This window comes from Hipposideros armiger, unplaced genomic scaffold (assembly GCF_001890085.2).
Source record: "Hipposideros armiger isolate ML-2016 unplaced genomic scaffold, ASM189008v1 scaffold_8, whole genome shotgun sequence".
Classification (NCBI taxonomy): Eukaryota; Metazoa; Chordata; class Mammalia; order Chiroptera; family Hipposideridae; genus Hipposideros; species Hipposideros armiger.
This window is the reverse complement of record NW_017731358.1, coordinates 4,562,330-4,576,296: the sequence shown is the minus strand read 5'-3', so window position 1 is coordinate 4,576,296 and position 13,967 is coordinate 4,562,330. Positions and strand designations below refer to the sequence as shown.

Below are 13,967 nucleotides of genomic sequence, written 5' to 3'. Positions count from 1 at the left end.
CGACTGATCTGCCTCACCCGGGAAGAGCGCAATGATGGTGCCAACTTGGGCCAGTGAAGCAATGTCCTCCACAACTAGACTGAAGAACAAAAGGAGAGCAACTTGTCTGTTCCCCTTACCCCAATTCCCCAGCGCTGTTCCCATCCCCTAATTCCCCAATAAAAAATAAAAAAAACTTAATAAAAAATAGATAAATGAAAAGAAAATAAAGTCCTATTTGCCCTCTTTTCTTTTCCTCCAATGGCACTTCCTACCACGAATGTCCCTTTCTCTTTTTTTTAGTGGCTTAGTCATATGTTATCATTTAATATTGTAAACCACCCCAAAGAGTCTTTAAGGGTAAAAGTTGGCCCTTGCATAGCACACGCAAAGAAACTGAATTAGAATGTGAACTCCATCACTCACCGGCAACAGGTAACAATCAGTGCAATGCCTAGGATAAGCAAAAGCCCACCGCCTGCTGCTGCAATCACCACGGTGATAAGCTGATAGGCTGAACATGTTAAAAAAAAAAAAAGGTTGGTAAGAGGTAATGAACGAATAAATGAATCCAAAAAAATGATTCTCCTCCCCACCCCACAGCTACCACCATGCCACAGCTGGTGACCTCACCTTTCACTTCTTGGGCCCCTGACAAGAGCCCTTCAGGGTTAACTCTATATTTTCCGTCAGTGGGTAGCAGAATTTGCAACCCCAAAATATGCCTCTTAGGCATATTTGTTATTTTCAATGAACTGCAGAGACAGGAGAAGCTCTGAAAATTGAGTATTAGTTGCCCTTTTGTAAAGGAGATTTATGTCAGAAAGGTGGCTTATACCAGGAGTAGAGCTATTACCAGAGATAACTTTTTCACCTGACTTACCTACTACTAGGCAGGGAAGCCACTGTTTACCAAACATTTCCCCTTGTCACCCTCCCATGAATTGCCTTCCCACCTCGGAAGCCCCAGACCCCTAGCCCTTTCCTTAGCTCAGGAGCGAATATTAGCCTCAGTCCTCTGGTTGCCTTTTGAGTCTCATCTTTGTGGGACTCCCAAGCGTACATATGTAATTTTCTTCTCTTGTTAATATATCTTATTATAGTGAGGGTGTGTGTGTGTATGGGGGGGTGAGGGTGGGTGTCAGCCAAGAATGTAGAAGGGTAGAGGGAAAATTATTTTTCTTCCCCTACACTGTTTTGGGAAAAGTTCTTCTTTCCCAGACACTTCTAGAATGGTGGTTCTCAAAATGTATTGCAGACCAGCCCTGATGACGTTTTCACCAATCCATGGTAAAAAGAGAAAAATAAAGGAGATTATTAATTTTTCTAAACTAAATCTGTTTGGTTTCAATCCCTGTTCTATCTTCTAAGACTCTGTCTTTCATTTTTTTTTCTCACTTAATATGTGCATTTTATTATGTGTAAATTATGCCTCTAGTAAAGTTGGTTTTTAAAAACTAATGGAAAAAGAAAGAAAAGTACTTCGTTTTTGGCTACTTCTCACCCTTTGGTGTTAATTATTTTTTAGATTTTTGAATTGATGGTGAGAGTAAATATAAACATTCTTGATTTGGTTTTAGGTTCTTGATAAAATAAAAAGGCAATGACCCTAGGTTAGACGCCGGTTTTATAAGAAATATTACTGGTCAGTTAAGAGCAGGCTCTGGGAATCACTGTATAAACCATGCTAGGCATTAAGTAGTCTCCTTGATACACACAAATTGAATTTAATTACCCCAAAATTAGCAATCATACATATAAGCAGGTACACACCACATATAATAAACTATTAACATTTAACTGATTAGTTTTATACCTGTGTATTTCTGGAAAAACCATTGTCAATAAAGCCTATTAAATATTCAGATTAATTTTTTTATTGTGGAAATATAACCAAATTGTCTTCTCAGGTTATAAAGTCCAGGATGAAAAAAAGGGTCAATAAGCAGATTTTCTATAATAAGATGGAACCACGCTCTCTAGGTATTCAGGTAAAGTCAAAGGAGAATGCACAGAGCTGACAGTGAGCAGGCTGTGAGACCAAAGCAAATACAAGCAACCATTCACCTCTCCTTTACTGAAATAAGGAGCACAGAAGCCTGATTATCTCGAAAACTATATTAAGATATACAAGAAACAAAGCCAAGCCATGGAATGAGGTAATTCTCTCCCTCACCTCCTGACATATGTATTCAAGATTCACTTTTAACAAAAGACAAAAGACAAATCTCGAATTTGTTGACTTTTCCTCATCTCCACCAACACCACCCTAAGCTACTGTCAACTCTTTTTTTTAATTAAATTATTTTTTATTATGAAATACACATTTTTTAGAATTAGTTTCAGCTGTACAACAACTGTCAACTCTTGACCAGAAAACTGCAATTGCTTCCCAACTCATCTTCCTACACCTGGTCTTGCCGACTCATTAAAAAAAACAACAAATCTCATCGTGCCATTTCCCTGCTTTAATAAAACCTACAGTGAAATGTATTTTTCTGTATTTTTGAAAGAAAGAGAAGAAGGAAGAAACCTGCAGTGGCCCCCTTTGCTCCTAGAGACCAAAGTCTATCTCCTGCTTACCCCTCCACACCAAGTTCAGTTTATCTCACTTCTAGCAAAGTAAGCAGTCATTTTAGAGGTGACCCTTGCAAGTCGCTACAGTTGCAGCAGGTTCCTGTTGGAAACGAGTAGTCTTGTCTCTAAAGAGACACAGACAATACAGACCAGTGCTTTTCATACCATCTGTGGTCAAGGACACGTTTTTCTTTCCTTGTGGGTATTCTTTTTAAATTAAGAAAATAAAGTCTCATTTGCTCCTCTCATCTTTCCCCACAGGCACCAACTATCATGAGTTCTTTTTTAAGGAGTCTCCTGTGGACTGATTTTGTAAACTATAACAGAACTATATTTTATTTTATTTATTTTTAAAATTTTATTTATTTATTTATTTATTTATTTATTTATTTATTTTTATTACAATGTTAGTTTATGGTAATGCATGGAGATAATTTCAGGAAGAAATGTTTCCAGCTTAAAGAATTCAGACCCTTGCCCAATATAACAGATTTACATAATATTAAAATATACAATACATACAGGTGCTCCTTTTGAGCAAGGGATAATACTAGAAAGCTCATTAATTTAATGACCCAAAAGTGGCTGTCCTAGAAAAAGTTTGCCATGTTCCTTTCTCGGCGCTATGTTGGTAAGATGTCCTGTTGATACTCGGCTTAAGTTGAACATGTTTCTACACCAAAAGTTGAAGCTTTGGTTTTCAGAGTCCAAGTTGATGGTAGCTACTGGTCCTTGGGACTTCAAAACTCTGCCCCTGTGGTAGCATAGCTGACCATTCTCTGGGAAATTAGCCTCTTTTCTCAGGGTGAGCTGCTGCTGCTACTGCCACCCCCACCAGCTTTGAAACTGCACTTATCAGCCTTCAGCACTCAAAACCTGGGGGAACGAATAAAGCACCTCTCGCCAGGCCAGTGCTCCCCACTCCAAAACTCAGCTGTTGAAGGGTTGCCAGTCCCTCGCTAACTTGCAACCTCAGGGTGGGATGCTGCCCCCAACTTCGATACTCTGCAGTGGGTCTGCCACCCCATTTTCTCGGATTTGCTCATTCCGAACGGCGAGCGCATAGAAAAGGGTCCTGGCCTTCGGGGATCTCCAGAGGGTGGCGGGCCTCCATAACAGCTATAGTGAAAAGCTATTTATTTATTTTTTTTAGCTGGGCCATCCTGCCACCTGTTGGCAGCTCAGTGGCTGCTCAGCTCGGGCCAGGACTCGAACCGCTGTTGCTCAGAGCTCAAACTCTTGAGTGAGCTCCTAACCAACTGAGCCACTCAACCGGCCCGATAGAACTATATTTTAAAAGGATCCCATGCCTGGATGTCACAGCCATGTCAAATGAATATAAATGTTTCTAAGTTGTTTAATTTTTGAATTATCTTGTCACAGTCCAGTAACAGTTCACAGACCACACTTGAGGAAAAATGGTATAAGCCTAGTGCTTCTCAGACTTTCCTGTGCATCTGAATTGCCCAGAGGCTTTGTAAACACAGGGGCCTGGTCCCCACTCCAAGGAATCTGATTGAGTAGATAGGTCGGGGCTAGGGCCCCGATAGAAACTGTGTCTCTAGCAAGCTTCAGGAGGATAGTGACGCTGGCAGCCTGCAGACCACACTGTGGGTAGTATCGACTTCGATTACATAGGACAGGAAAGAATACTGGACAGAAAGCCAGACGACCTCCGCACACACAAGCATTGAGAAAGTGCCTGAGAGTGAATTCACCAAAACGCTTACAGAAGCTAGTGCTGCCTTGGGTAATTACGGCTAACTTCTACTTTCTTTGTGCCTTTCTGTATTTCCCAAATTTGATTCTTATGTTCTCTCTCTCTCTCAACCTCCTCTAAATCTAGAAATTGTGTGTGTACATATACATACATAATTTATTTTATACACATACATCATTTTTTAAAGAGTATGTTTGATGTTCTTTGGCAGCCATATCACTGGCAACTTGTAATAAGCTATGGACAATATAACCCACAAATCTTTTTTTTTTTCCTCTGTCTCATACCTGCTGTAAAGTCAGTTCATGAATTACAACTGATCTTTTGAACTTAGGTACCGACTTCGGATTTATTATGAGGCCACATGATGATGTAGCACAAGTGCATGGGATTCGATTCAACTCCAACTGTGATGTTTACCAGTTCCACAGGGGCTCTGAAAGTTTACTTATTAAGGTAAGAGAGAAGGCAGTGAGTGTCGTCTTAGGTCTGTCTGTCTTATCCTTCCCACATTGAGGAGATTCTCCAGAATGATGGACTTGGAATTCATAGTCTTACTTGCTTGCTCTTTGACATTTGTTGAGATTTCGGTATTTCTCCAGCAATGGCTCTATCTTTTCTTTATTCTTGTGGTTTGATCATAGGTTGATGTTGCTGTCATCTCTGTTGGCATTTTTTCATTAAGCCAACCCATTCTGGACCTTAGCCTTTCATATAAACTATTTTGCCCTTCCTTATATTACCATTAAAATTGTAATACTCAATATATACCGATAACAAAAGATGAATACAAGTCATGTTTGCTGCAATTACAAGAGGTGCTCAAAGTGGTTACCATCAGCATAATTTTAGTACAGTTTTTATCCTTTCTTAAAATGTGTACACATTTTTTGGGCACCTACTGTATATATATGTATTTGGTCTTTGTCCCAGTGCCAGGCACAGCACTCCTAAAACCCTTAGATTGCCTAAGTGATGATAGCATAAAGCTGTCTTTTATTATATTAATGAGGTGATTTTGGAAAGCACCTAAGGGTGGGGGCTGTTTGTCAGAGGAACCAGCCTTATAATTAAAGGGTTGGAACCTTCAGTCCCATCTCCTGACCTCCAGGAATGGAAGAAGGGCTAGAGGTTGAATCAACTGCCAGTCAGTGTTTTAATCAATTGTGCCTATGTAATGAAGCCTCCATAAAAAAACAAAAGGACAGGGTTCAGAGAGCTTCCAGGTGGCTGACACGTGGAGCTGAGGGGAGAGTAGAAGCTCTGTGCCCTTTCCCCACACCTTACCCTATGTATCTCTTCCATCTGGCTATTCCTGAGTTATACTTTTGCAATAAACTGGTAATCTAGTAAGTAAAATGTTTCTCTGAGTTCTGTGAGCTGATCTAGCAAACTGACTCCAAGGAAGGGGTTGTGGGAACCTCTGATCTATAGCCAATTGATCAGAAGCACAGGTGACAACTTGGACTTGCAATTAGTATCTAAAGTGCTAAAGTGTGTGAGTGTGTGTGTGTGTGTGTGTGTGTGTGTGTGTGTGTGTGTGTGTGTGTGTGTGTGTGTCAGGGGGAGGGCACAGTCTGTGCACTGAGGCCTTAACCTGTGGAATCGAATGCTATCTCCAGGTATACAGTGTCAGAATTGAGTTAACTGCTTGGCAGTGTGGAAAGAACGCATGTTGGAACTGGTACAGAATCACACCAACCAATATGCCTTCCTTTAAAACTCCTGAACTCATTACAGACCTTTCTAGCTGGCCACATGTGTTTCGTTTTAAAATGTATTCACTTCTATCCATTTTTCCCCCTCCTTGAGCTCATTAGTGATGTATGATTACAATTTTGCCTTTTCAATTTTTCCATTCCTCTTGCATCATCTTTCTTTTAGAATCTCTGTTCGCAGCATTCTTTTTTACCCCTCTGATCCTTTTCAAATGTCCCTTTCCCATGTGTACAGGCTGCATGTGACCGTACCCAGGAGCAGATACAGAGTGAATTCCCCTCTCCCCAAGCCCCGCTCCCTTCCCATTCTGACTTGAAGGGAGGCCAGTCAAGGCTGAGTGAGATGTTTGCTCATAGCTGAACGAGACTTCCAGTTGGCTTCTGGATAATTAGTGATCTTTTTCCTCTTTAGCAGTTTAGTGCCGTCTCCCTGGATGTTTGCTAGGGGTGACTCCTGCCAACACTCAGCATTTCCACTGGTGTGAATGTTGTAAGCCCAACGTAACAGTAGGGTGAACACAATGAAAAGGTGCTTTATCCACCTGCCACTGGACAGAGAGTTGGGATGGGAAGACAATGCAGAAAGATCTCTAAGCGGAAAGTTCTGGTTTCACTGGGAGAGGAGGAAGAGAGGCATACATGAGGAAAACAGGCTCTATCTCCTCGCTGGCCATGCTGGGAGGCTCGTGAGGAAGGAGTCTCTGCTGAAGAGACGCTGAGCCTTTGCGTGGAAAGGATGAGCTACAAAAAGGGCAGGTTGTGAATATGAAACAGGGATGGATAAAAACATCTGCGGCCAGACAAAGGTAAGGTAGGAAAATTATGGGAGTTCTAGAATCACCAAATGACAATAACCACAAAATAGAAAAATGGCTTAGAGGATGGGAATATATATATATATATATATATATATATATATATATATATATATATATATATATATATATATAGACTTTAAAAGGGTAATGCGAGTGGAATGGTTAAGCAAACTATGGTAATCCACCGAGTAGAATTCCAGAGTATGAAAAGTGACATTATAAAATTATGTAAATGAAAATACTGCACAGTTTACTAGGTTTAAAAGAAGATTTCAAAACAGTGTATTCTGTGAGATCCAATTTCTGTTAGAAAGATAAACACATACGTACTGCTGGAAAGATTTAATATAATACCAGTGCTTTTCTCAAACTTGAAAACATACAAATCTGCATGTGAACAAAATCTAAGGGTCTGGTTAAAATTCAGATTCTGATTCAGTGGGTCTGGAATGCTCTTGGGAGAGGCCTGAAATTCTGCATTTTCAACAAGCTCCCAGTGGTTGCTCATGCCGCAGGGGCTATGGACCACACTTAGTAGCAAGCATCCAAACTAGGGTATTCACAGCGATGTTTAATGGGTGATGAAACTGATTATTTTACTTTTCTTCTTCCCTTAATTTATAATTATTTTCTAATTAACTTGGGTTAAAAAAATCATGTTATGAAAAAACAAAATTTATTTTAAAGAGAGAAAAAGGGTGAAGCAAACTAAGATGTCATGGGAGGTGTAATAAAACTGTGAGGAGGAGCCAGTATAAAATTCAAGCAAAGGAGGGAACACGCACGCCTAAGAAATGGAGGAGGGCAAGAAGAGAGGGCTATCTCTGACAACAAGCATGCAAGAGAATTCTGGGGTTACTGGACAAGTGTATGCGGCAGAATTGTTGGAATCTAGGGGATAAATATAGACTTTTTAAAATATGGAAGTCAAACAAAAAGGAGAGCAGTGATAAAACAGGTGCAACCTGAGCTCCCCAGGTGTAGGTGGCCCTGCCAGGAGCACACGGGAGTCTAGCTGGGCCAAGCCTTCCTCAGGGACTAAAGGACTTGACAGAAGGGCTATTCCTGCCCTCTCCAGTTGGAAGGATGTTCTTTACAAGGAACAAAGAATGCAATCTGGACACAACTAGAAAGCTAATGGAAACTTTTAGAAAGACGAGTCAGGAGTGATGCCTAACCCAGAACATAGTGGAGTTGGATGACTCCCAGGAATATGGAGTGAGGGAATCTCAAGACAGTGGCTTGGCTGACAAAGCGAGGCTCCTATCTCATTGAGCTTGGGTACAGTGTGTGTTCTAAGAAGTCTGCATAGAGCAAAGGCATTTGTTGTCCTACAGAAATTCCAGCCTAAGCTACAGCCCCAAGAAGGCACTCATAGTCTTTGGTGGTGACAGCAAAAGTGACAGTGGTGACTGATCAGAGCCCTATTATTTGGCACAACATATTGAGTGACAAGCCAGACATCACAAGGCGCCGTCACCAGAGATGGGGGCAAAGTTCAGGTGTTCCCGATTCCTTAACCAACACCCAGGGCTGGTCTGAGACCTCAAGGAAAGGGGCAGGAAGTGGGTACTATTTGTTATCAGCCATTATTGTTGCTTGGCAACGCTAAAACTAACACAGGTATCAACATCCGAAAGTGATATTCATACACCATCACTGAGTTAACGAAAGTCACCAGCAAAAGGTGGCCGGGAGCTAGCCTACATCCAGAAAGAAGTGTGCCCTCTGCTGGACATAATGATGGCGACTTGGACAAATGGAGAAAAAAAGAAGCCTCAGCATCAGAGAGAAATCCTGGCTACTCCTGAGACCCCTTGTCCCCCCCCCGCTGCACACATAATGGGGAAACACAGGAACATACAGAATAGTCAATGGATGTAAGGGTATATCATCTCTAGACACATATAGTATTTAATTATCTAAAAAAAAAAAAATCACTACCTGCCACTTAGAACAACACCCTACCACTCGCTTTCCTCTCCTCAACTCTTTATAGGGTGTCCCACTCTGTCCATGTTCCCTCTAGGGATCTCTCTTCCATTCACTGCGAAATAGGAAGCGTTTTCTGGTAAAACCTAGTTAGGAAGCTGTGTGACGCGAGCAGGTTTGCGGTGCGGGGTCATCCTATGAGAAGCCTCAGTGCTGAGGGGCCGGAGGATGACATCTCTCCCTCCCGCTTCCTACCCTGCTCACTCCTGGAGCTGCCACAACTCCACGCCCCTCACCTGTATTGCTTACTCTTTCTTTCTTCACCATCCGATCGGGTTATATTCTAATAAGTTTCTTGCACATGTGATACAACTCTAATATAATCTCCTCCCTCGATAAAATTCTTCTTTATTAATGATATTATCTAAGCCTCTGTTTTAAATATTGCTAACGTCTTAGGATGATAAGGGTTGTAGGCTCTTGGTGCAATTGCTACCGTGAGTCCTAAAATCACTTCTTCTAAGACTATACCATTTAGTTTTAGTATTCCAGCATTAGGTGAACAGACCTCAAATATCTTAAACGTTTTGCCTGACTCTTCAGCCTCCTTTATCCACACTGAAAAGTCCTAGGCTTCCTCCGGTCTATTCTTATGCGCAGGCCACTCCAACTCTCTGATCGGTTTAGGGGTGCTCTAGGCTCAGTTCTGGTTTTGAGTGAGGAATCAGATTCACACTAGTGAACAAAGGCCATTCTGCACCTCAGGCAGCCCCTTTACAGCACGGATATCTTCCTGAACATAGGGTATAACGTCGCTGAAGCCAGGTGAGAAACTGGCTTGTCTAAATAGTGAGTTTTAGAAAAGGACATACACTGCTATCCAGACTGGTTTACATAAACCAAATCTCCCAAAACCTGAAGCCTACCCTTTTAAGCACCAACATGTAACATAGAAAGAATTTTGACTACTTTTTAATTTTTTTTCTTTTTTTTTTTTTTTTTTTTTTAGCTGAGCCATCCTGCTACCTGTTGGCAGCTCAGCGGCTGCTCAGCTCAGGCTGGACTCGAACCGCTGTTGCTCAGAGCTCAAACTCTTGAGTGAGCTCTTAACCAACTGAGCCACTCGGCCAGCCCTTACTTTTTAATTTTTAAATAGTCTAAAGAATGGTAACTTCCTCACCTTATTAAACTGCATACAATTGTGATACTGCGATAGAATAAGAAATATCTATTTGGTCTTCATTCCCAGTTTCCAGCATAAGAGCTTCTAAAACCCTTGGAATTTCTGAGAGACAGGGATGAAAGAAGCATCTTTTGTTATTCATAATAAGCCCCTTTCAACCATACCTGGGTTTATGCTAATTAGGTGACTTGCTGGATGGGGGCTGGTGGCCAGAAGAACCAACCTGTGACTAGAAGACTGGAACCTTCAGCCCACCCCCACACCTCCAATGGTCAATGGCCAATGACTTAATCAATACTGTGTAACAGAGTTGCTATAAAAACCCTAAACAATGGAGTTCAGAGAAATTCTGCGTTGGTGAATACATAAAGGTGCTGAGAGCATGTGGTGCCCGGAGAGCACCACATGCATGGAAGCTCTGAGAACTCTCCCTTCCCCATACCTTGCCATACACAGCTCTTCCATTTGGCTCTTCCTAAGTTTCATCCTTTATAACAGTAAGTAAAGTGCCTTCCTGAGTTCTGTGAGCTGTTCTAGCAAATTACTGAATCTAAGGAGGAGGATATGAGAACCCTGGATTTATAGCTGGTTGGTTAGAAGTACTGGAGGTCTGGGCTGCTGGGATTGGTGTCTGACGTGGGGGCAGTCTTATGGAAGTTAGCCCTTAACCTGTGAGGTCTGACACTAACTCTGTATAGCTAAACCCCCACGTATTTGGTGTTAGAAGTGTTGTGAGTGCGAATCAGCTCATAGTAACATGGACACCATTTGGTGTGTGATGACTCGGGTCTACCATAATAAACGTCTGGGCCTAAATGCCTGTATGACACCATGGTGTCCTTAGCGACTACTAAAGAAGATAGAGCTATTTGCTCCACCACTCAGTGACCTCACTCAGGTTGCTACTTTAAAAACAAACAAACCATTAATTCAGTGGGCTCCTCCCTGTCTATTTAATATGACTGTAAATACATTTGCTTCCAGGAGTGCTTCTCTAGTCTTTCTCTTGGGCTATCTAATGGTTTCCCTCTTGCTAATTTGCAGGCAGGATGAATCCGGTGCCCAAAGTCACCGGTAATCCCAGGTAAAGATGTAAGTTCAAATCTCTGGATTCTGGCTGAGAGTGGCTCCATGCTAGTACACCCAGAAAGCTTTATGTCAGTTTTGTGCTCAGTAGTGAATTTGTTTTAATTAATTTATTTTTTATTATTCTCAAAGGTAATCCAGTAATGAAACTTACTAATTAAAAGCTTTATGAGCAAAGAAAATAGCATTGAGGACATAAAATGTAAAGTATACCATTGGGGAACAGACACTGGGGACTTTTACATATTAAATCATGTTTACTTTTAGTCTAAGTAAACTTAGAATATGGACTGTTGGCCATTCATCTATAGAAGAAGGAACAAAGCTATCCTAAAATGAAGTATTGAATGTTATTGTTTCTATTACGTTCTATATCACAGAATATCTTTCATAATTTTAAAGGTGATTTCAATTCCTCAGTTCTCAATATAAGAAAATGTCAATGAAAGTGATCTTAAATGAATCTTTTTTCAAAGAACTGAATTGGGTGTGAAACACGCCATGCATGCAGTGCTTCACCCTACCCTCTGTGCTTCTGGAGCGGAACCATCAGCTTGGAGCGGATGCTTCCGAGTCTGTCTCCAGCCCTGTGCCCTGCCCGTGACTGTACTGGAAGTCTCCCCATGGTCTCCTCTGTCCAGTCTATGCTCCTCACTGCAACCCAATCTGGTTTTCTTGTTCAAACTTCCTTCGTGCTCTAAGACTTGCTGGTTCCACACAGTAGATACTGATTAGAGTCTACACTCTCAGGCTGGCCATCCCAAACTCCAACAGTTTGGCCCCTTATACTCTGCCAACATAGTCCTCCACGCTCTGCCTTCCTCTCTTTCTATCCTCAGCCACACCACTTAAACATTGTCCCCAGAACACCACAGGCTCAGGCTGCCCCAAGACCTTTGTTTAAATTGTTCCCTCCACCTTCTCCCTCCATACCTGCCTGTCAAAGTCTTCCAAAACCTCCAATTCCATCCCCTCCAAGGACGTTTCTCTATTCTCCTTGGGCATGGCCCTTCCCTCCCTGTCTCACTTCTCAGGCTTCATTTATTGTTTTAACACTCCGTGGTCAGGGCTATTTAGGAATGCGTTTATCTCCCCTACCAGACCTGGAGCCCCTGGAGAACACTCTTTGCTTTCCTCAGACCTCCCAGCACAGGAGCTGAGAAGACAGTGGTTTTGAACTGAGGGACAGGGGAGGAGATGGACGGACACCCTGCTTGCTAACAACCACGCCAGGCCCTTCCTATGCTGATCTTGAGACTCTTGCATACTTACGGTTTCCACAGTTGAGACCACCAAGGCCAAATGGGCAACTGCAAGTCAACAAAGAAAAAGAATGAGAATTAGTTTCAAATCTCAAATCATTAGGCAATTTACTAAGTAATTTCTAAACAAGGCTTGGCATGAATTCATCAGAATAAATGAACATGGAGCCTACCTCATACAGGTTTCATTTTCAAGCCTATATCCATCTTCACACGCTGAAAGAGAAAAGGCAAGTCCATAAATATGTCTGTTTACCTCCCTTGGCCCCAAATGACAATTAAACACCAGCCACCCTAAAGTCCACAAGAATATTCTAGAACCAGAAGGCCACAAATATATTTAGAATTATCTATAACCTGGACTAAATACTATTGCCAGCTTAACTCTTAATTTTATGAAAAAAAATTTTCTTAACTTTTTTGTGGCTCTCAGTTTGCCATTTATAAAAAGAGGACAATAATAATATCTGCCTTATAGTTTTTTAGAGGAGATGAAGTCAAATAAGGCATGGAAAGGGCTTAGCACAGCACCTGGACACGTAGTAATCCCCAAATAAATGTAACTTTAATTATTTTCCAACAAATGCAGTGCTGTTTGGAAGCTCTCTGTGGCCCCCATGTGACATCATGTACACAAAGCCAAAGGCTTCACCTTCTTTGAGTCAAACCTTGGCCCCCTTCCATGAGCTAGTGGGTGACATCCTCTGGGTCACAGGCATAGTGGGTGCCTCCTTTTCCATAAGAGAAGCTCACGCTGAAGTCTGTGCAGGGGATGTTGGACATATCTACCTGATGAGCCCTAATGGGCCCATCGCCTAAGGACGTAACTTCGAAGCCTCTGGTGGTGCTGTTCATGGATGGCTGCTTCACTGAAGAGCTGTGGCCCAGCCATTCCCCGGAATCAGCAGTTCCTGAATTTATTTGATCACGGAACACTTTCTACACTATAATCAGCTGACAGAGTGGCATGAGCTATAACACATGCTTGGATGAAAGCAGACAATAAAAGATGGCCTCACAGACAAATCCATCGCTGCAAGGAATGATAAAAATTTGATTCATGATTAATGTATGATATGCAGCGCATAAAAGATCCTGGGGAAGAGCGGGTCCATAGCACAGAGCAGCGATCCTTGGACCGACAGCACACGTGCTAATGGTGAGATGTGAGTGCCAGCAGCACGCATGGCTGGGGAGAGGGTAGGAAGCACGCCCCACAGGCTGGGACGGGAGATCTCACACAGACTTCCTGTACCCTCCCTTACGGATTAGTGCACAATAGTGTGAACTACGTAGATGTGCTTAATAGTGTTCTTCCTTCTAGTTTTTAATGTTAGACGTTAAATGTTTCTAGCATCTACTTTGTTGTCATAGGCTATCGACAGATCCCTAGAGTTCTGTGGATCGGTTTAGCAAGCACTGTTCTAACTCATCTAGAATTCTCTCATAGCAGATCATGACAGCTGTGAACCTGGACTGCACTGTTTTGGCTCCACAGAACCCCTTTTCCTGAGCTACTTTCTCTTGTGTTAAGAGCTATTGATCAATATCTAGCATAAGCAGCAGCCCTGGGCAAGTCCCTACGGTATTTATTGCGGGATGTCTTGGACCACATTACCACAATACCGCTCAGGAACCTCCTGATGAGGACACCGCAGAGACACTTCTCCTGGTTCCCAGGGTCTAGAAAGA

At 42.2% G+C, this 13,967-nt stretch overlaps 1 protein-coding gene across 1 annotated transcript in view; it reads right to left on the bottom strand.

Annotated features, from left to right (window-relative positions):
• The window catches only part of HEG1 (heart development protein with EGF like domains 1), a 64,425-nt gene that overhangs the window by 11,204 nt on the left and 39,254 nt on the right, over positions 1-13,967 (bottom strand). The window contains exons 13-15 of the mRNA XM_019652223.1: positions 12,449-12,491; positions 12,286-12,323; positions 406-493 (exon numbers count right to left, since the gene is read on the bottom strand). Coding sequence (XP_019507768.1) covers positions 406-493; positions 12,286-12,323; positions 12,449-12,491 — 169 coding nt within the window. The remainder of the gene's footprint in view (positions 1-405; positions 494-12,285; positions 12,324-12,448; positions 12,492-13,967) is intronic.